The following is a 22,920-nucleotide window of genomic DNA, read 5'->3' as shown; positions in this document are numbered from 1 at the left end:
TGGGATTTCTAGTTCTACTGGTTAAAAAAAAAATCACTGATTTGAGGTTATTCATAGTTAGAGCTTTGATTTGTGTTAGGGATACTAAACTTTCTTGTTTGCTATTTTACATACCAATCTCATTTTATGCACATCTTCAACCAAACTGTTAGCTTTTTTAAATAACTGCTTTGTGTTATGTGATCCAATGACCTCCTGTTTCTCACAAATATTCCAAATCCAGTCTCACTTTCCAGCAGCTGAGAAGATGTACTCAAAATGTCGTATTTCAGCCATATTATTCATTCCTTGTGACTAGCAGCCTTGTAGAAATAATTACAGAACAGTAAATGTAAATGTGATTTAGACTGAGAATGTGCGTCAGTTTTTAAATAAATTAAATGGACCAAATTTGAGCATACTGAACACCAAGAAGTTTTAAAACATATCTTTTTGTTTATTTATTTCACAAACATATATTTACATTGAACATCAATTCACAACACTGAAAGGAAAAATGTATACTATACATTAACCGATTTACACGTATGCCCTTTCCATGATAACAAAAGGCCCCATTCTTCCCTATATCTGTAATTATGGGATCAATTCTCAATGTACTGATGAAGCAGTGATTTGTACAGATTCTAAATGGCATCATATTCTAAGTGCTGTGTGGAACCTCTTCAAAGTTATTTTGAACAATGGATTATTTCTTAAGATAAGCCTCTGTTATTAGCATCAATTTCCATAAATAGTAAGCATAAAGCTGTAGCTGTATTTTCTTTACCATGCTACCAGTATTCCTTACGCTATACTAGAGCTCAATTATCTTTGTAGTAGTTGTTAAAGTTGATTCGCAGCAGGAAGTCCTCCAGGTGAGGTTGGTATCCCCTATTTACAAGTTTGGTTACCACTGTAGGAAAAGCAAATACACAAATCTTAATTTAAACCTCTAACAAGTCTATCTGTTGATTAAATGTACAAATACTATCATGGAAAAAGCCTATTGGAGATGTCTGATGTAGATGGAAACAAATCAGTTAATATTGTATAAAAGAGCCCCTGCCTCTATTTGTGGAATTACAAAGTACTCTCATTCACTGTCTGTACAACAAATCAGATGCAAGGCAAGGAATAGAAGTGTCAATCCTAGACAGTGTGCATATAAATGGAATTTTATTCTTCTAATTACAAGTACACTTTATCCAAACTATTTTAAAAAGGACAATTTTAGGTTCCCATAACATCATATTAACCAATGGGCAGGCACTACTGAGCTGCCTGACCTCTGTAAAAGAAAGCAGCTCTGCTAGTTTTCTTATGCCAAGACCACTGTTACAGAAGGGACCATGAGACAAACACCTGGGATGATTGAAAATCTTAACTATAAATTGAATAATAAACTTACTAATGTTAACTATCATTCACAATAAAGAAGAGATCTTTCCAATGTATGGCCTTAAATCAAAGAAAGAAAAATTGCCCTGGCTTCATAAACATCTCATACACCAAGGGGATTAGCAAGCAGTAACAGCATGCAAGAAAGAAAGAAAGGTGTAGAATATACAGGATTAGAGTATCCAAAGCCCACTCAAATCAACAGGAGACTCTCCACTGGCTTCAGTAGGCTTTGGATCACACCCTTTGTGAGAGACTGATATTTAAAGAAAAAAGTGGCACTTCCTTTGGATATTAGATAGGGTCTCTCTAACTTACACACCCTGCAAGCTGAGGTGACAGCCGCGAGGAATTCTATTGTGAAAAAGAACATGAACTACATGGCAAGAAATCTGCACAGTGGCAAAGTTCTTGCCTGTAGCACTAGATTTAACTACATCTTGCAGTGGGTGAGCAGACTGTGGGCCTTAGTCTCTTAACCCCTTGCAGGAGCCAGGAAATTCAATCTCACAGTAAGAAGTAGTATTTGATTTGTAGGAAGATGTAAAATACAGTTCAAAGAACTTTTTGTGTGTTGCCATTTTAGATACTTTTGTCTGTCATACGGTTTCAAAGACTACATTGCAGATAAATGGTAAATATAAGATATATCAGCCTAAGAAGCAATTATTTACCATGGATTTACTCCCCGTAAACCACCAATGTGATACTTATTGTCAGCTCTGGGACACATGCCAAGAAATTCAGACTTCTGATGCTTTACGTTTTAGTGGACATGGAGAGATTAGCTTTCCCAGAAGTAATGCACTAAGCAAAATGAGTTCAATATTTCTCCTGATTTTAGGCTGTACTATCAGAGACAACTGCAAGAACTGATGGGTTTTTCAGGTGTTAGTTGACTGAGGCAATATAAATTAGCCCAATAACGTATACCAGTTCCTACCTTTGAATAAGAAGTGAGAGTAATATTTGAAAGTATTATAAGATTGTTGCATCAAACCAAAGTTGGGATGAACAGCCATTTGCTCGCCAGCATCAAAGTTCCATGACTGAGAGATTAACTGGCTGCGGAACTTCAAAATGAGACTGAAGATGCTGTGAATAATGTTCATCACAGGGGTGGCCTTCTCAGTCAATAGTCCTCTAGCAAAAAAAAAAACAGACTTTAAAAAACTAAAGAGACATTGTTTATTTGAGCGGTTAGAAGGCAGAGAGAATCCTTTGGGTTCCCTCTCTAATCATTTCAAAACAAAACATGGGGACCCTACAGGAGTGAATTTATGTAACTCTTGAGTCCAGTATGATTTACCTACTCTTCAAGGTTGCTGACATTTACATATGAAGAGCTCAATCCAGACACTTGCCCTTTACTTTTACGGTGGTGGGATTAAATTTTAAGTATCATGTTCTGGTTCTTCTTAACTTTGCCCAGGTAATTAAGCATATGTCATCATTTCTGCCACTTCCCAATGCCTGAACTGGTTTTTCTGGATGCACCTGTTCTTGTCTGTAACTAACAAGAGATGCCACTTCTAGTGGGACACACTCTTTTTGCCTTTTCTTGTATCTACTCCTCCTGTTCGCCATCTTCGTCCCTTGTCATTTCTGACCTCTTCTTTTTCTCTCTATTCCTTCCTTTCTTATCCCACCACTCCCATATCTACTTACCTGTCAACTCCATTCTCCTTATCCTATTACTCTCCTCTTTGCTCTCTACACAACATCTCAGGGCCTCTACAGCTTGGTGTTAGTAACAACTGTAGTGTATGAGACTCAAAGTGTTAGCAGCCTCTGATTCGTAAACCAAGTAGTACTACTTCCACTATTCATGAACCCTGGTGGTGGTCTTTCTTAAGAGACAATATTTGGGTACATCAGATGACAACTGCTCTGCCAAGGTATGATCCTGCAGCCTGAAATTAGCTCTGCATAAGTATTAAAAGTATAAACAATGTATAGAGACAGCCCTTGTGCAATTCTTGAATTTGGATTATTTGTACATACTACTTATTCAGACAGACAACACTCATTTCCCTAAGTAGTAGGTATTAATTACAAATCATGAACTTCCTTTTCATCACAGCACTAATATTCTGGATGCTTCTGTTATACCTATGCGAAGTTTTTACAATTTTTTTTTGGTATAATTACTACTGTGTATGTTTGTTGAAGTCATTTTATGTGTATACATATATACACATACGCATGCACATGTACACATACGTTCACACACTCAGACTGTGTGCGCGCTATATACCATATTTACACAAAAGAGTGGGCAAAATCCTCTGCTGGAGTAAGCTGAAACAGCTCAGTTGACTTCAAGTGTTTCTCTGCTTTGCTTACCTGAAAATTGCTTTGTTGAGGTATTCTGCATGTGTTCTGTGAATTTCTTCCAGGTTTCCTACAGAAGATAGTTTGTTTCCAAATTCACACCATGTTACATGCAATATTTGGTTAGCAATGTAACCTTGAATAACTTTAACAAAGTGCTGCATTTCATGTTTATATAGCTGAAGCTGTCGAAATTGAACAGAATTTGATGCACGACTCACTAATGCTGAAAATAAAAACAGAAAGATATTATTGTTGACACTGTAGAGACTGTTCCCATAAAAATCATGGTTTGACAAAACTATTAGCAGAAACCTGTCGCAAATTCCAAACAAGTTTCCTTGAATAAATTTTGACTTTTAAGGACCAAAGTACCTGTTTTAAATGGTATGTTTACAATCTATTGTCTGGCACATGGAGCTAAACATATTTTTATGCAGTACCTTTTCTAATTTATCTTACCAGTACGTTTTAAGTGGAACCAAATATCCTTGAGAGTCCACACCATGTGCTTCAACTGCAGCAAAAAGGAGAAGATCTTGTTGTATTTATTCATGCAGCTCTCGGTAATGACAATGTTCAGAGGCCAATCAACCTAAAATATATATATAAAACCAAGTGCCATTAATGTTACCTGTCCATGTCATATTTGATCATTTCAGAATATTTCACAACCCTTTCAGTCACAGGTACTACAGGCTGCTGAAACATAACTGAATGAATTTATAAATGGCATTATAGAATGACCAGGATGCGTGAACCCTATGAATTCACTTAGATTAGCCTAATTTTTTGACTCTTTTCCTCTAGGAGGTAGTAAATCATCAATTACTATACATCAAAGAACAAGAAACATGGATGCTCAAATGATTATGGTATAAGAGCAAAGTATAAAACTTTCAAACAATCTTTTCTATATGCTTTCTTACCTTGTACCTTAGCTCCAAGCAGTTCAGAGCATCAGGAGCATTGGGTTTGAACATTTCTGGAAGGTACTTGAGTGCAAAAGAAAGATTGGAAGCAAGCTGGGTGTCTCCGTGAAGGCTATACTGTAATGCTTTATTTAAGATAGAATTGAGAACCAGTGGATTCAGAAGTTCACCAGGAGTTTGCCCTGAACCAAGCTTGAAAAAAAGAAATCTTAATTAATTGCACACAATTTTTAGAGACATACAAGTCATGTTCTTGCTTTAAGGTAAATTTTTCAAAAGCACCTAAATGACCTAGGAGCCTAAGTCCCATTTTCAAAAGTGGCTTAGCCACAAGTGTTTTATTCATTTTTGAAAATGGGACTTGGTTGCTTTTGAAATTTTTGCCCTTAGTCTTTTGGCTCAGCACCATGATGATCAACGTCAGAACAACCTAATTAACATATTAATGTGACAGAATCAAAATTAATACTGTGAAATAAACCTCTGAATTTTCACCTTTAGCACTTTAAAGCAATTTTAATGTGTTTTCCGACATATGTTTACTAATGAAATTAATATATTCGTTGAAAATCCAAATGAGAACTTACTAATTCACTTTTCAAAATACAAATATAAAGACTTAACTGCTGTTATGGAAAATATAAAATAGAAGTACATAGCAAATTCAGAATTGCAGGTGTCAAGTCTCGAAATGAATAAAGAACAACAACAAAAATCATGTCGTTTTAAACATTTCATTTATGTTATCCTGATCCCCTTGCAACTATTAAAATGACAGTACTGAGCGTAAGACTCGGACTCAAAACATTTAAGCACAAGCAGCCCCACTGACTTCAGCAGGACTTCTCACATATGCTCAAAGTTAAGCATGTGCTAAAGTACTTTTCTCGATCGTGACCAAAATGCTCTCAGGTTCTAGAGAGTCGGTGTTAACTATCCTGTGCCCATGCATGTCCTGATAGCTAGACATAAGCTCAAACCATCCTTCCTGTGACCTTACTCAGGTGAAGCTCATCCAGGGACACAGAAATAGGGCATATAAGTGCCACCTCTGCAGCAGATTCCAACATTCTCCTCCCTAATTCTCCTTCAACAGTGCAGTGTGGGATTTTTGAAGTGGGAGTGTAGACCAACTTTTCACAGCACGGGCCCCTGCAGAGTGATGGAGGGGAGTGGTGGGACTCAACCAGTGGCAACAGTGTCCTCCAGCTGTGCTGCCATTAGGCAGCAGGGGCCAGAGCAATAGTGCAAACAATCTAGCCTTTCACAGGACAGGGGGTTTTCTTCCCTGAAGATCTCCAAGTTCTGCTTAGTTTAGAGGTCATACACCTGACATCCTCTGCAGTCTGCCAAATCCCACCACCCCATTCCTCAGGGAGAATATCAGCCAAATATACTGCTCTTACAGAGTTTCTTGGGCCTCGTGTAGCCCCTCTCATGGGCATTTCTAAGAGAGGGTGCATTTTGGCCCACAGTCATTAAGGCCTCAGCAGGGCCTCTTTGTTACAGAATTTGCTGCCTTGGCACAAGGGGATACAAAATGGGTAAGGGGAAAAATAGCAGACAGGATTTTAACCCACACCTCTCTACCACCCTTACTCATATTGGTTTTTTTAGCTACCTATGTCAACGCTGGGAACAGTCCTTAATATCACTGTATGAGATATTAGAGGTTCACAGACATCATGCCTATTACAAATGACCAAATACCAGAGTTATAAAATAAGCCAGCAAATACCTTCTCAAATAGTAGGTCACTAAGTGACTGAGCAAACTCTCCATCTTCCATTAACAAAAAATGTCTTAGTGCTTCAAAATGCTTCTCTATGTTCAGTTCCACAAAGTAGTAATCGACTATCGCTTTGTTCACAAGGGAAACACTAATAAAAACATGAAGTGACAATCACTCTTAAGAACAATTCTTTCCTTGCTATTAAAATGCAGTCATGGATATTACTATCAAATTAACATTTCAGTATCTAGCATAATGTACAAGCTTGCATGACATTCACATATACAAAAGAAAATGGGAGAAACCTTATATACAGATAGTATGCAGGATGACACAGAACTAAAACCTACCACTACTGAGAACTATAGTTTGATTGGAATTGCTAGCATATCTGAAGACTGACACTACATGGATCATACGAAAACACATTAGCAGTAACCTCCCTTTATGAAGCTTTCATCTGGTGGGATCCAGACTGGTTAAGCAAGTGTCATGTCTGTATCTTTGCAGAGATGTGTACTTCACCCAGGCAATACAGGCACCTTTGATGCTAGTCACTGACAGAGAAGGAGAGAGGGCAGGAGATGCTATTCTTGAACCCTGGAACTCTGGGATAGTCCCGAGACTGGGGAAGACTTTCCCCAAAGGCAGGGGCGGGAGGAAATTATCCTATACCCTATACTTGTAAACTAAACTCATTGTAAATTGGTTTTATGTCTAGTTTAGTTTACAGGTTATACACTGAAGGACACAATTCCAACCAAAGCCATGCAGTGTTAAGAAGGAACTGGAGAGGCATCAACCCGCACCACCTATTATACCCTTGGTCAGGAACATGAGGGAAGCTAATGCGCATGTGTGAGTCAATGGACACTGCTTTGAAGAACTTCCAGACTCAGGCACATGGCATGCATGTGTACACATGTGTGGAATACACATAGGGACCGGACCAGCACTCGAAGAAGTAGTAAGTAGATTTTCGTGCAGCTCTGTCTCAAGGGAAAATAACCAGCAAAGAAAAAATAACTGAGTTAATAAAAGTGGATTTGTTATTCCTAATTAATACTTACTGAGACACGAGTGGAGCAGTAATAGAGTGTTTCATTAGCACTGGCAAAGATAAAAGCTCACTTAGTTGTACAGCTGTTTCATCTGTTGCTGACTGTACCAAAGGATCCACTGGGAAAGTGTATGACCTGGGTATCACATGATGCAAGAGATGGGAAACTGGCAACTCTGCTAAATTGAAGAACACATATAAAAATTGGATGCTGTTATACTTAAGCTATTTCAATTAATCTCCTGAAAGTCATTCCAGATTAGAAAAGTAAAAAACATGCTACCGTAGACTTCAGATTTTTATGCAAAGAAAAATAGTTTTGCTCCTGTACTTAATAATTTTGATGATAAAGATCATCTAAGAACTTTTCCTTATGCTAAAATCCTGATTTCTCACTCAAGATCATTACATATTCTTGCTGAACTACCATTTCAAGAGTTCTACTCACACATTAAATCATAGCTGTCTTGGTACTTTTCAAGGCAATACTGGTCTGATAAGGCTTTCAGATAAGCTTGTTCTTTCCTCCACGTATCATCATCATCTTCCTTCTCTTTAGTCTCAGAAGCACATGCCTCAGAAAGTAAAGTTTCTTGAGGTGTAACAGACAGGGCAATCGATTTTTCAGGTTCCTCTGTCTAAGAAAATGCAGACAATAACTAACACCTTCTCTCAGAGCCGATCTTCTCATAAATCCCATGCAGAAATGATGTGTTCCTTACCTGTGAACCCTGAGGAAGCTCTGGAGGGAGATCTTTGCTGACATCTTTTGCAATTACTGTAATAACACAAATTGAAACAGTATCAGAAAAAAAACAACCCATGAACATACAAAATACAGCTGACTGCCTATAGTCACTGGATCGTATCTCAGACCTGATCATAATTCCAAAAGAATGCAAAATCTGTAACAAAACCACCATTACACTGCACTTGAAAAACAGGGAACTTTAGCTTCACATGCTTCTATATATTACACTGTGACACTATTAGCGTTAATATATTTAAAATACTGTCAGAACATTCTTCAATTTCAGAGTGCAAAGTAGCTATTTAAAACCACACTAGAATTATAAGTGGTCTGCAAAGTTTCAAACCAGTGGAAAATTTTAACAAATATTTCACCCTTTTCATACAGGAGACAAGACTACATGCAAATTCTCACCTCTACATTCTAATAGTGTTTAGCCATATACTCAATGAATTAACTCATATAAGTATCCAGATAGAACAAACACACTTGATAGTAATTTTTATAAGGTCCTAAAAAACTACTGATCAACTGAATACAGTTTGATTGTCTTATTCTCACCTTCTTGTTTCTCTCTCTCTTCTGTGATGTTTTCTTGCTTTTCACCTTCAATATTAGAATCTGAAAGGACTGGAACACTGTCTGAGGACTGTGATTGGGGTAAGACCTCTTCCTTGCCTTCTGATGATTTATTGTCTCTCTTACTTTCAACAGAGGGAGAAAACTCTCCATTGCACTGAAATATCTGAACTGTAGAGTCTGATGTGTGACCAGAGATGGTTTTATTATGAGGTATTGGATCACTTTCTGTGGATGGAGACCACTCCCCTATTTTAATGTTTGACTGAGATGCATGACCAAAAGGGCTCCAACGAGGTTTTGAAAGTTCAGTATCTGAAACTAGCTCTCCCATTTTAATGTGTGATTGTGAAGCATGTCCATGGATATTCCACCGAGGTCTGGATGGTAGAACCTCAGACACATTTTCCCCAATCTTGATATTGGCATCAGATGCATGGCCATGGATGTTCCACCGAGCTCTAGATGGTACAGGCTCAGACACGTTCTCTCCAATCTTGATATTGGCATCAGATGCATGACCATGGATGTTCCACCGAGGCCTTGTAGGCTCTATGTTTGACACATACTCACCAATCTTAATGTTGGCTTCTGAGGCATGTCCATGAACATTCCATCTGGGCCTTGAGGACTCGACCTCCGATGTGTATTCCCCAATTTTAATATGAGCTGCAGAAATATGCCCATGAATATTCCAGCGAGGCCGACTAGATTCAACTTCAGAGGTATATTCCCCAATCTTTATGTGCGAATCTGAAGAATGTCCATAAGGATTTGAATGTGACTGGGAAGTCTCTGCATGAGGCACATATTCCCCTACATTAAAGCTGGCATTCGATACATGTCCATGAATATTCCACTGAAGTCTCCTACTGTCCACCAACACATTTTCTCCAACTCTGCCATGTCCTTGTGAAACAGCAGCTGGCCTGAGAATTGTATTAAAATCATATTCACTTTGCTGATGTAACTGTGTATTACCTTCTCCTTGCAGTGCTTCTATCAAAAGAGGCTGACTTTCACTTATTTGAGTAGTTTCAGGAAGTTCTGAGCTAATATTTTGAAATGCTTCGTCTAGTAAAGAGCCAACGGCAGCAGGTTGTTTTTCCTGTGATTCTGGTAGGAAATCCTCAATATTTAGACTGGATTCAGGCAGAGAATTAGCACTCTGCGATGGATCCCATGTTTGTTCTGTACTTAGTAATTGAGATTCAGTTCCTGCTGCATCTTGCTCAGGATGTTGATTAATATGAGTATTTACTGGCCGGGACAAAGCCAATGGTTTTTCAGCAGAAGTAACACTCTTCAGTCCAGATTCAGAATCACCTCTGACAACATTATTGTCAGAATGCACAGGTTCCACAGAAGATACCTAAAACACAAATAATTATTGCATTCTTCAGCTATTTACATACAGTTTGTATGTATTTTAAACTATTTTTCCACAACAAGATTTTACTTCCAGTCCTGCCCTTTTATTGCCAGCACCACAATACTGTAATACTCATTCACATTTCTGCCATGGTGACTCTTCTGTTTAGTGATCAAACATTTACAAAATTCACATTAGAAAACTTGGAATTGTCATGCAATGCTTCTGTAAGAAAAAAAACTAACCTGAGAGCTTGGTTCTTCTACAGCTGCGTCCATAAGTGAAACTGTTTGGCATTGCTTATGCGGAATAATGTCTAATTTCCTCCTGTACTTCCCATTAGGAAGTTTTTCAAGCATCTCCTAAAAATCAAAATAGCAAAACCAAAAAGCTTTTAATATATCAAATGTTAAAATGCTACAAATGATATTTCTTTTAAAAATTTAAAAGATACCTCAATATGTTTTTGATCTTCTAACAGAAAGTTGAGACGGGCTGTTTCCAGTTTGTGCCGCTGGATTTTCCATAAAGCTCTTTGCTCCCTACGGGCTGCATCATCAGAAAGTTTGCTATAATGGTCAATTATTTCTTGCCTGAAGGAGAGTAAAGATACTATATTACAGACACTCCACCTGCTTATTTTTCATCTTGCACTCTGTACATTGAGACCATATGCTGGTGTAGAAGAGCAAGGAAATGATAGATCTCTCAGATTATATATTTTTAAAATTAAAAACCAGAGGTTTCATCCACAGTACAGAAGCCAGTTGAGAAAATGTAATGAAAATAGGATGGTATTTTTTGTCGATAAGTTTTTGTAGAACCATGTTATTAGGAGACTAATTTTTCATAACAAATGTGCTTAAATGTATGATAGAAAACAAAGAAAAATTACAATTAGCTGTATATATTGATAAGTAATGTCAAAGCTTGTAATAGCTATAATTACTATGCAGAACTTATATCAATTATAATTAAGGCTGCGTTTTAGTCACAGGCATTTTTAGTAAAAGTCATGGACAGGTCACAGGCAGTAAACAAAAATTCACAGCCCGTGACCTGTCCATGACTTGTACTATATACCCCTGACTAAAACTTGGGAGGCCCAGGACCCCCGCTGGTGCTGTGGAACCAGGTGGCAGCGCATGGCCCAAGACCCCTACTGGGGTGAGGGGCGGGGTTGGAGGGGCTGGCAGGCTCCCTACCCGGCTCCGCGCAGCTCCCCAGAAGCATCCAGCATGTCCCTGCAGCTCCTAGGGGGAGGGAAGGCCAGGGGGCTCCATGCGCTGCCCCCGCCACGAGCTCTGGCTCTGCAGCTCCCATTGGCCGGGAACTGCAGCCAACGAGAGCTGTGGAGGCGGTGCCTGCAAGCTGGCCCTCTGCCTAGGAGCTGCAGGGACATGCCAGCTGCTTCCGAGAAGCCCCTGCCCTCCACCCCGGGGGTAAGTGCCGCCCGATGCCCCAAGCCTCTGACCCAGCCCTGAGCCCCCTCCCACACACAAACTGCTGCTGATGCTGGCCCAGAGGCTGCCCGCGTGCTCGGGAAACCCCTGAGCCAGCCACACCAGCCGCTGCAAAAGTCACGGAAGTCATGAAAAGTCATGGAATCCATGACTTCCATGACCTCTGTGACAGACATGCAGCCTTAATTAGAACCGATTTTAACACTGAAAAAGTGTTTGTTTCCTGCTCATTACTGTTTAAGTCTATCTGATAAGGAAAAACAATTAAAAATAGCACACCACACCACACCCATGGCACTGTTCTCATCAATTTAATTTTTAATCACATAAATATCTTTTATTTGTCCTTTTGATGGTTAAAGGGAGCAGTAATGACTCCTGGCTACAGTATGTCCTGGAGCGATCATCTAGTCTGACCTCCTATATATAACAGGCCCTTAAACCAGTTACCCAGTTTTGAGCCATGTACCTTGTGTTTGGCTAACACATATCTTCCACAAAGGCATCGAGTCTTGAGCTGAAGACATCAAGAGACGGAGAATCCACCACTTCCAGCTGGAGATTTTGAAGGTATGTGGTGAAGCCCAAGGCTCGATCCCTGCTAATGACTAACTACCAAGAAATACCTGACCTGCATCTGAGTGCTGATTATTTATCAAATTAAAAGGATCTGACTGAGATATACATTTCACCTTACATACTCAGACACCATCAATGTGTGCCTGATTAAATGATTAAAATGCAGCCCTTTTAGATTAAAATGCAGCCCTTAACCTCTGACAGCTATTCATAGTCCAAATAACATCGAATAGCATTCACCAGTGTATAAACTGTGGCTCTGACCATACAATTAGATCCACTTTGGTGGACACTAGGCCCAAGTAGAGCCCCACTGAAGTAATATCGCGGTCCATGTAGACTCAGAGGAAAGTATCGTAACCCACATTTAACATTAGCAGTAAAGCAAAAAAAAAAGTCTATGTTAATTCCCCCATACCGGTTTTTAATCTGATCTGACACATCCGATTCTTTTGCTGTGTGGGCAGCTTTTGATCACAAATTTTGTTGTTAAAGTTTTTCTAAAGCCATGATTATGACAAAAACCAGTCTGGATGTCATTGGTGTAGACTGTCTGTTCTCTAGAGCATTGATAGGATTCCAAAATGAAGAGCAATATTTTAATTGTTTTTTAAAACCAGACCTTATGGGAAAATGTGATCTGAAACCTTTGGGAGACTAACCACAAATATTGTCTCTTTATACATTACCTTGCCTTTTTTTCCAGTTCCTCTTCTAAGGCTTTCAGTCTTTTCTCTCTCTCCCTGAGCTCTCGGGCATAGCTGAAATCATCATCAATCTCCTCCTGTTTCATCGTAAGTCGACGCTACATAAACATTTAGAACTCTTAAAAAAATCACTCTCAACACCAACCCAGTCAAACAGATGTACACATTTTAAAGAGCTTTTAAAACTATATATCATTAGGTGTTTGAGCGATTTCAGAATGTGTAGTAAACCCCTTATTTTATAAACTAATTGGGGATTGAGGAGGTCATAACATTGAACATTTCAAAATTACTGTAGGTACTGTGCATAAACTGTAGTATGGTGCACTGCATTACTTTCTTCTTATCCTTCAAACCACTGCAAGGTGATTTCCAATGCACTGAAAACATCGGAACGTGAAGGGATGTTGCCTTTTTCTTCATAGACATCACTATTGCGTAGGGATTTTTCCCTTCCTTCAGGAAAAATGGTTTGTATAACTGGTCGTTCCTAAGATTAGATTTCATAATAATTGATGTTTCACTGTAAAACTGTAATTTCTTTGTTTTTCTTTAGCAAGTAATATAATTCTCAATGCAATCAAGCCACAGAAATACCTCTTGATCTTTTGCAAACTGTTCTTTTAATTTCTGAAACTGTTCCCGTTTCCTTGCATCCAAAGTCATTCTTTCTGATATTTGTTGATCTGTATTTAAATTGAAAATACTGTTACTTTACATCAACATACTGAAAAAACAGAGAAAAAATTCACTAGATGAAAACCCCACTGAAACTTACCATTAATGGCTTTTAGTACTTTACTAGCTGTTTCTCGAGCATGAACAATCAACTCCTGTTTTGCAATCTCCATGCGCAAATCCTAGGAGATAAATATATATAGTTTTATTATGCTTTTCAGACATGAAGAGATAGTGTTGCAATTTAAAGTGCACGCTTTCATTCCATGTACACATAGCAATAATGTCCTCAGATAGCTGGCTTCCAGGATTTATACCCACTTAATAAATGGGACACCTAATTAGGCAAATCACTGAACGTAGAATCTAAGGTTATACTAAAATTTATTAACACAATGATCTGCTCACAGTAATGAAGTTCTACTAAAATAAATTAGCCATGCAAATTATTTAAAGGACTTGACAAATGGAACAATCTGATTAGTTAATAAACAAGTTAGACTCTGACAGTGTACTAGTTGGGTCTTGATTACCTTTCCCTAATAGATTAAAGCAGATGCAACAAATTCCTGGCGGAACATCCTCCAAAATTATTTCCAAAAATCATGAAAATGTCAACAATAATGACATGCCAGTTAAACAAAACTAAAAGCAATTATGTTAGTCTTTTTTTCCCCTGAGATAGCAATACCAGGCAAGCAGACCACCACAGGAAGACTATAGTCATGAATGTCAGTACTTTTACATATACAATCAAATGAGAAATCTGAGCTCTCTTTAAATATACTAATTATATAAAATTATTTCTTCTTTAATATTCATTTACCTTTTCTTCCTTGCTAATAGAACTGTAACGGGCAATTCTTTCCATTCGACCCACATATACTGCACAGTCTCTCTCAATCTCTTTCAGCTCCTCAAGGGAAAAAATAACAGAAATCCGAGGAACAGGGATATCTGACCAGCATATGTAATGCTACAAATAAGAAATATTATACAGTTAAATAGTGGGAAAAAAAGCCTGTGAATTTAAATGACTAATCAGGCTTTATGATTGTATATGCATATATCAACTGTTTGAGATACTTCCTATGAGGAGTCTTGTTCTGAGCCATTCTGCAGATGTTTAAACATCTATTTTAAATCATATATTACTTTCTTGAATAGCTTATGGCATTACGTGTCCGATAACGGCCACTGCTTGCCTTTAGGTACAACACATACATCCAGATATGAAAATGGAACTGATATAACAGGATCATGTTTCTACACCCTGTGACTGAGACCTGAAAGGTTTATAAAGACAAGATCTTAGAAATCAGATGAAAAGATCAAAGTATAAATTAAAGGGAACTTTAAATTTATTATTTCAAGCATTCTTCCTACCACAAACAGATCTGTTTTGCAAAATATGTGTACAGTGGAACTATTACAGTGTGTCTGAATAAGTGTGCAGCAAAAAAAGCCAAAATGATAGGAGGGGAAGGTATGATCTCCAGATTGGCTAAACTCAGGTCTTTAGGGAGAGGAGGCCACCTGCTTTGGTCAGTGTTGTCTGGGTGTTGGAGAACAATTGCTTGGAGGCCTAAAACATTCAGGGTTTACACAAAGGAAAATATGAAACCTAAAGTTGTACAAAGGGTACTTTAAACTTGCTTCTGCACATTCATAGTTTGTCAATTAGCTATCAAGATCTGTGTTACACTGGAATATTGAGGTCATGAATACTTGAATGTAAACAGCTAAATAACATTCTTCAACATCCATCCTTGGCAGGGCCACTTATCAATAAAAGCATAAATTTAAATTTACTTGCCACAGAACCAGTCAACATATGCTAAGAATTTGTTTTTGTAGTGCAACATGAAAGAACCAAGCAAGTACTTGCCCTGGGACAACACAATTTCAGTAAGTTTATGGTTTTCCCACAAATGTATACATCATTGGCAATATGCTTCAGAAACACAGGGACGCAATCTTCTACTTCTTTTGAAATCAAAATATATCCATGGGTCCAGTAATGTTTATCTATAGATCAAAGACAAGAAAGATCAAAGTATATTGTACTTAATAAAGATAACAAGAATGCAAACTGAACAAACTAGAAGTTCTACATCTATGTACTGTACCTCTGAAGCTAAGATAATCCTCATTCACTTGAATCATGAATTCACCATAAACATCCCTGAATACACCACTGTACACCCAATCATAGATAAACCTAAAAAATAAAGATTATACAACGGAGTTAAGTCCCTCTTTCCTTTCTAAAATTATTTTATTTGAACCAATACACATAATAGATTATTTTCTTTGACACATATATATCTCAATCAGTATGGATGCACATGTGCGCATGCATGCACACGCCGCAAATATTGTATCAGCAGCATATTTGTCAAAGTCATGACAAAAAGGTAAATCTTCAAGTCATGTTGAGGATAAATATAAAAGTTAAGCATAATCACATCGACAGTTAACTCCCAAAAAATATAAAATCTCATTTTTGGCATAAGAAGCATCTTTTTTAGAGAATCTTAACTGCAAACATTTAGTTTAAAATCATTCTAATTCCAGTAACAATCTTTTTTACTGATCTGGACATACATAAAAACCTTTGCACTGTCATAATGATAGAATACATTTTATGGGGAAGGGGGCAGGAAGAAAGAATTTTAATTAGATGCAACTTGTTTAGAAGGAGAAGAGAGGCTATAGAACTCTAGGACACAAATTCAGACAACTTTTCCTTTGAGCTTGAGCAGCTTTTCATATATCTGGAGAAACGTGAACTATCATTTTGGGAGAAAATATTCCTTTTTTCATATATTTATGATAACACTCTCTTGACCCCAGTGTGAATCAAAGGTTATCCTCCCTATATGCACAGAGGAAACAAAATTATCATAAATTACAGATACTGAAACTCAGGGTCCCATAGTAGCATCAGCCCAGTCCTTCTTTTCGACTGGTTACTGTAAAGGTCTAATGCCTAGGAACAGACTGGTACTGTAAACAGAAAAATGTATCCATAGCAACCGCAGTTCAACTTTAACCTAATTAAAAATAAGGCCTTGTGTGTTAATATCCTTATATTTTTATGATTTATAACAGCAACAACAACTTCCAGGTGGTACATTTCCTGGAAGTTAATGAATTAATGACAGGGTTAACATCCTCAAGACAGACATTAGCTGGCAGGAAATGACCTCTATAGCAACCATTATTGCTTAAACAATTGATGTTCTCATAGTGACTTGTTACAAACACATTTAGGCCTTAATCCTGCAAATTTTTATGCATGTACTTATAACTTTACTGTCCTACTCCTGCAATAAACACAATGAAGACTCAACGGTCTGTCAAGGTATAAGTTGCAGAACTGAAGCCACAATTAAGTATTTCAACAGGTTTACAGCTGAGAAGGTCTGAGGCCCAAAATTTGACTGGGAACTGAACATAGGGAAAAGGTGGCGGTGGGTGGAGTCTTCAGTTCAGAATATCTTGATGGGTTTGTTTTGTCCTGTTTCATTTTATTATACCTGCCACATTATTATTGATTTTTTTTAATTACTATTGTAGTTCCTAAAAATGTCTAATATTTTATACACTCCTTAGCATTGCTATAGAAGTAGATAAGCAATTTCCAAAGTTGTGTGGATATTGATTAAAAAAACTGGTACATCCCAGGGACTCTATTAAAGATAACTTCTTACTCAACAGCTATGCTTATGTTAGTGATATAAAAGATGTTTTTACTACTTTTGAACTTCTATTAACATTGAAAAGCCAACACAGGTATGAGAGAGTGAGGTGGGATCTCTCCTGGTTTTGTGTGTAATTAAATATCAGCTGCAGGATATTTATTACTGGTGGTGATGATGTACAAGAAGGAAAGAAACTGAACCCTGGTTGAGTCTCAGACCCCTGAGTGAATTTGCTGGATTGGCAGTTAGGAAAAAAAATATCCTTTTATTTGTTAAAAAAAAGAAAAAAGATTTTGCTAGGGAAGTCATTGGAAAGCAAATATGGACCCACGCAATGCCATTTTTGCAGTCACTTTTCAGAGCCGAACCACAGCTTAAATCATTAAAAATAATTCACATCCACTCTGAAAATCTTCAAGCTAATGGTCTGCCCTTTATAAACTAAACCAGCCTAGTTATCCACTTCTTCAAAGTGGTTATTACATTAAAAATGCCCAAATGGAAAACCAGTAGGTTATTATTACAGTCATTGCTAAGCACAATTATAAAACAAATAGTCTGCAACCCACCTGGTATATGGTTCACAGCTGGTTTTTAACAATGACAGAAGAACTGGGTAATGTTCATTACTACAGTTATTGAGAGCCTCTTTGTACAAGTATGAAAGCAATCTTACTCCCTGGAAGAAAAAAAAAAGATAAACAACTACATTTCAAAACAGTAAAATCCATCGTACTATTAGTAAAAAAAAGATTCATAATATACACATCTTTACATCTATTTATTAGACAGAGACAATTTGGTCATGGCTCAGTCTGGATAAAACTGAAACGATATTGGTGGGATGGGTCAATAACAACCAGAGGAAACGGTAGAGGTGACATATGCCCCTTCAACTGACAAAGTTTTATTGGAATCTTCAGGATTCTTTCTGGATCCTGGATTGCTTCTGGATACCCAGATAGCAACTGTAGCCATGAGTACTTTTCTCATCTTTACTTGAATACGAGATTGTAATCTTACCTACCAGATGTACACCTTACCACTATTGTCCCTGCATTTACCACCTCTATATACTGAATTTCTGCAATACTCTATGTGGGGCCGTACCTCTTTACCACAGAAACTTCAATAGTGTAAACAGCCCACATACATAGCAGAGTTTCAAGGATACAGCATATTACACCAGTGCTTGATAGACTGCACTACGTTCCAACCAGTTTCCAGGGACAATTAAAGGGGTTGGTTTTGAACTCTAATTTGGGTCCTCAATATCTTAGGGTCCACCTTTTTTGAGCTTTACCTCATCCATTGAAACCACTAAGGCAAAGTCCCAATATTTAAATATTTGGGGCTGGCAAGGCATTCTCATTGGAAAGCCACAGACGCTGAAGTTCACATTTCCTCTTTGGTCTGCCTGAGCCCGTATGTTCACCTTCAGGTCTTATCTATTCACTGAAACTTTTCAGAGGGGCAAAGCTAAATAGGAAGGATTGTAGCAGGCTGTCTTCTGTTCAGCATTGCTTTTAATGCTTGGATTATTTTGTTAATACAACAGAAAAATACTTAAAATTGTGTGTGTTATATTATAAAAGTGTTTCTATTGTATACCCACTTGCAGAACAGTGACAGACATCCAACATTAATTTAACAATTTATAATCAGTATATGAATTCTCTCTCTCTCATTTAATGCAACACTTACGTGGAATTTTCAAAAGCATTCAGCACTGATCTAATAGTGCTCTTTGCTAAAACTCCCATTGACTTCATTGGGAGCAGAGGGCAACACTGAACATTTAAAAAAATCCTACTCAATTTATTTGAAGCGGATATACTGATATTAAAACTAAAACAATAGGTTTCCAAAAAAGATCAATAATCACCGTAGGAAATGAAGCACCAGCACCTCTGCTGATCCCCAGTACAGTTGTTCCTATGCCACAGAGCTCAGCTAAATACCTAAACAAAAAAATTACATTTATGTAACATCTTTCAGACAGAAGTATCCCAGGGCATTTACAGTGATCAATGAAATGTGCCACACTTGGGTGGCATGAGGCTATCATTTTGCAGCATCAAACTATAACAGGTGTAGGGAGGGGAGGTGGAGAACATTTCTCCAATTCAAGCTATGGAAAGTATTTAGATAAGCAGATGGTGACTCAAGTTGGAATTTGGCCAGGACTCTAGGTCTAACTATCTATACTAAAGTTATCTAGTCTATCAGTCCTTATATCCTTACTCACTTCACCTCCTTGTGCCACAATTTCCCCATCTGTAAAAAGTGGGGAGATATAATAGGAGCTTATCTGTAAAGTGCTTTGAGATCTACTGATGAAGACGACTATTAGAGCTAGGTAGTATTACTACCATCAGCCTCTGGAATTTAAAGATTTTTTTCTGTGAAAATATTACGAAATGAACACCAGAGACTGAATAGGAAGGGTTCTCTAGTAGTGTCTTTTTAGTGTTCATTTTTTCAGTCCTACAATGCTTTAATATTATAATATTACCTTAACTGTCGCCCTAATTTTCTGAAGAGAAAACTGATTGTTAGAAGGCTTAAAGTGGGAGGTGTTGACAAAACACATGCTCGGTAATACTGAAGGTACTTCCTCAATCCACTTGTAAATGCCTAGTAGAAGAAAAAACATTGACAACACCCTGCTTTTAAAACTGTTAGTGCTCAGTTTATGTTCACACTGATTACAGTACATTAACGTTAAAACACATTTACTGCATTCTAATTTGGGTACGTTATCTTAAAAAAAAAAAAGTCCAGTTTCAATGGCAAGACAAGAAAAGTTGTGTATTTGAAAGATAACAGGATTTTTTCCTTTTCATGCATATGGACAACACCTATTAACATTAATGTGAATTACACTGAGTATTTAAAAAGAGAATGTATCGCAACTATGAAAATAAAAATGACCTAATTTTAATAGGGTATTACAAACAAAGAAGATTCCCTTTGCCCCTCTGGTTACAAAAGAATACTTATTTGACAGCAACAAAATTAATTACACCTCACCATGCACAGAAGATTAAGCGCATTGCTTAATCCAAGTCACATTTGGAGAACTAATATCTACAAGGAAGCAGTAAGCAATTTCAAACTGACATGATCTAATAAAAGGTATTAAAGTGGACTGTTTCCCTCATTTTATTTCTTTTACACTGTGAAGTGCATTTACACTTACAAAAAAGAGCTATTATATTTTTAATATATTTACTAATCAAATATTTAGCAATACTGCAGAACTTGAGAAACAGTCACCCTTTACTTCCCAATAAAACAGCATGTCAAGATCATTCCTCTAAAGAAACAATAAACACACTATTGAGCAGGCTAGCACCATTCAAGTACATTACCTGAAATACAAGCCCTTTGTTGTACAAGGAGTCTAAGACTGGCTGAAGAGAGAAGCGACTCAATCGTGTGTAATATGTTCCATATTCAGCAACTTCTGACAGGAGATTGTTCATGCTCTCAGGTGATGTTCCAGATACATATATCCCCTGCTTTATCACAAATGTCTGAGCAGCCTAGAATCATGCAGAAAGGGAGACAGTACCAGTTAGTTATTTCAGAACTATATATTCAGTGCTATATAATTACACAACGTCACCCCAAACTGCCTGAAAACAAAACCCCCATAAAATAATGGCACACAGAGTTACAGTTTATTATGGTGACTGGAGTTAAATACCTGAGACAAAAAGATTAACAGATATAAAAGGTAGCACAATTTTAGGAGGAAAATTAAATCATAATTATATTAAAGTGTATATAAAAATTCTTGTTACTTAATCTTTTAACCAAACAGTTCTCTATACATTATTTTAATCACTTTAAGGCATTCGTGGAATCCATTAATTTACTTCCTCACATGTTTTCTTGTACAGATCTCTGGAGACTGTTTTGGACATTTAAACTGCAGTAAAAGAGTTCTCTGATTATTTTAAGATATACTAATAGGAATCACAAAACTTCAAATGCAAAAAAATTATTTCTCTTGCAAAAATCTCTACCAAAAATCATGAAATCTGATGTGACTGAACATGATCATTCTCAGAAAAGTTTTTCATACCTGATTAAGTGAAAATGTAGCAGATACCACACCAATAAGGACATTCAAAACATCTTTAACCAGTTCAAATTCTTTCATTAGCACAAGCTGTGGAAGCTGGAGAATGGTATTGCTAAATAGTTCTAATTCCCCTTCTCGAAGCCTATAAAAATTGTCAAAAGCTTCTCTTCCAGCTTCAGTAAGATATGGTTCCTCTTTTTTACCAGGTGGGCTGTGTCAGAAAAAATACAAAAACAATAAAAACCAAGAATAAATCAACTGCTTTCCTTTAAAATAAAGACATTTCAGAACTTTACACAGTCATTAAAAATGTTTTACCCTCGTAGATTATCTACAATGCAACATTTGCATAAGGAGGCTGTGTGGACAACTGTCAAAAGCATGCAGGAAATGGCATTCTTGAAGAAAGCGATAGATGTATTTGACCCCAAGATCCTGTCTGCACCAGCTCCTGACAGGAAGAGTGAAAAGACCAGGGTGGGTTCCCAAAGAGGAAGGGAAGAAGACTACCACTGCTTACACAAAATTACCTACACAAATTAACTGCTGAAGTTACAAATAACTTTTGTTAAAATAGTAAGTGAAGTTCTGCAGCGCAAGTGTTAAAAATGCTAGGCAACTGCCAAAAGCCAATTTTGAACTACAACCTAAAAATCTCTCCACTACCAACCCATTCTTAATTACGGTAATTTTTATGGCACCAGATGTGTTCTAGAGAATTTACAGAACAAACAGAAAGGCATGTCCCTGCATAAAAGAATCTGAAATCTAAACACAGAAACAAAATATTCAAAATACTGTTCATATATTACCCACAGCTCCCAGTAATAACTTAATTATAAAAATCACTATTGCTAAATGGCACTGAGAAGCCATTAGAAAACAATCACACATGACCTGGCCCCACAACACTTAAGCACAAGTTCATTCACAAGTCAGCATATCTTATACAGCAAAGGAACTAGATTTTTCCAGTATTCTAGGATGCATCTTTTAATTATGTCTTTCATATCTGTGCACAATTTAGAACTGGAGTTGGAATGGATACTTTCTTACAAAGATCCTGGGCAAACTTATAAGTGGTTTTAAAACAGTGGTTCTCAACCTTTTTTCATTTGCAGTTCTCTAAAAAAATTTCAGATGGAGGTACAAACCCCTTTGGAAATCCTAGACATCGTCTGCAGACCCCTAGGGATCTGCAGACCATAGGTTGAGAACTACTGGGTTAAAACAAAACATATGAGTGAAAATGGCACTTCTCCTCCTCCTCTCATTCCACTTGCCTATTCGGGGTCAGCAACTTTTATAGCCTTCTTTCAAAACTCATGACTGTATGCCAGGCTCTTGTACAGATTGGGCTCACTGTACTCTGCTGATATCTGGTCCACATACTGAGTCTTTGTCTCCCCCTTGGTCATCTTCCATCCACAACAATTGCAAGAGCTCTGCTGATGACAGAACTCTCTAGTCTCCACTGATATGCCCATACCAACAGAGCCTTGCCTCCCTCAACTTGTGTTCCATTGGAGCATCCTGCCTTAGGTCCTTTACAA

At 37.5% G+C, this 22,920-nt stretch overlaps 1 protein-coding gene across 2 annotated transcripts in view; it reads right to left on the bottom strand.

Moving 5' to 3' along the window:
- Positions 1-415: 415 nt before the first annotated feature.
- The window catches only part of TUBGCP6 (tubulin gamma complex associated protein 6), a 29,553-nt gene continuing 7,048 nt past the window's right edge, over positions 416-22,920 (bottom strand). For both annotated transcript variants that reach the window (XM_037889012.2, XM_037889013.1), the window contains 23 exons: positions 21,368-21,578; positions 20,649-20,822; positions 19,790-19,911; positions 19,160-19,235; positions 17,844-17,953; positions 15,697-15,788; positions 15,456-15,595; positions 14,394-14,543; positions 13,668-13,749; positions 13,487-13,575; positions 12,872-12,987; positions 10,595-10,733; positions 10,386-10,502; positions 8,751-10,140; positions 8,161-8,216; positions 7,887-8,076; positions 7,449-7,617; positions 6,385-6,526; positions 4,644-4,838; positions 4,177-4,309; positions 3,727-3,940; positions 2,324-2,523; positions 416-895 (listed from right to left, as the gene is read on the bottom strand). In XM_037889012.2, the coding sequence (XP_037744940.1) occupies positions 804-895; positions 2,324-2,523; positions 3,727-3,940; positions 4,177-4,309; positions 4,644-4,838; positions 6,385-6,526; positions 7,449-7,617; positions 7,887-8,076; positions 8,161-8,216; positions 8,751-10,140; positions 10,386-10,502; positions 10,595-10,733; positions 12,872-12,987; positions 13,487-13,575; positions 13,668-13,749; positions 14,394-14,543; positions 15,456-15,595; positions 15,697-15,788; positions 17,844-17,953; positions 19,160-19,235; positions 19,790-19,911; positions 20,649-20,822; positions 21,368-21,578 (4,399 nt within the window). In that variant the 3' untranslated portion in view covers positions 416-803. The remainder of the gene's footprint in view (positions 896-2,323; positions 2,524-3,726; positions 3,941-4,176; positions 4,310-4,643; positions 4,839-6,384; positions 6,527-7,448; positions 7,618-7,886; positions 8,077-8,160; positions 8,217-8,750; positions 10,141-10,385; positions 10,503-10,594; positions 10,734-12,871; positions 12,988-13,486; positions 13,576-13,667; positions 13,750-14,393; positions 14,544-15,455; positions 15,596-15,696; positions 15,789-17,843; positions 17,954-19,159; positions 19,236-19,789; positions 19,912-20,648; positions 20,823-21,367; positions 21,579-22,920) is intronic.

This window comes from Chelonia mydas, chromosome 1 (assembly GCF_015237465.2).
Source record: "Chelonia mydas isolate rCheMyd1 chromosome 1, rCheMyd1.pri.v2, whole genome shotgun sequence".
Classification (NCBI taxonomy): domain Eukaryota; kingdom Metazoa; phylum Chordata; order Testudines; family Cheloniidae; genus Chelonia; species Chelonia mydas.
The sequence above is the reverse complement of the archived record's forward strand: the minus strand, read 5'-3'. Positions and strand labels throughout refer to the sequence as shown.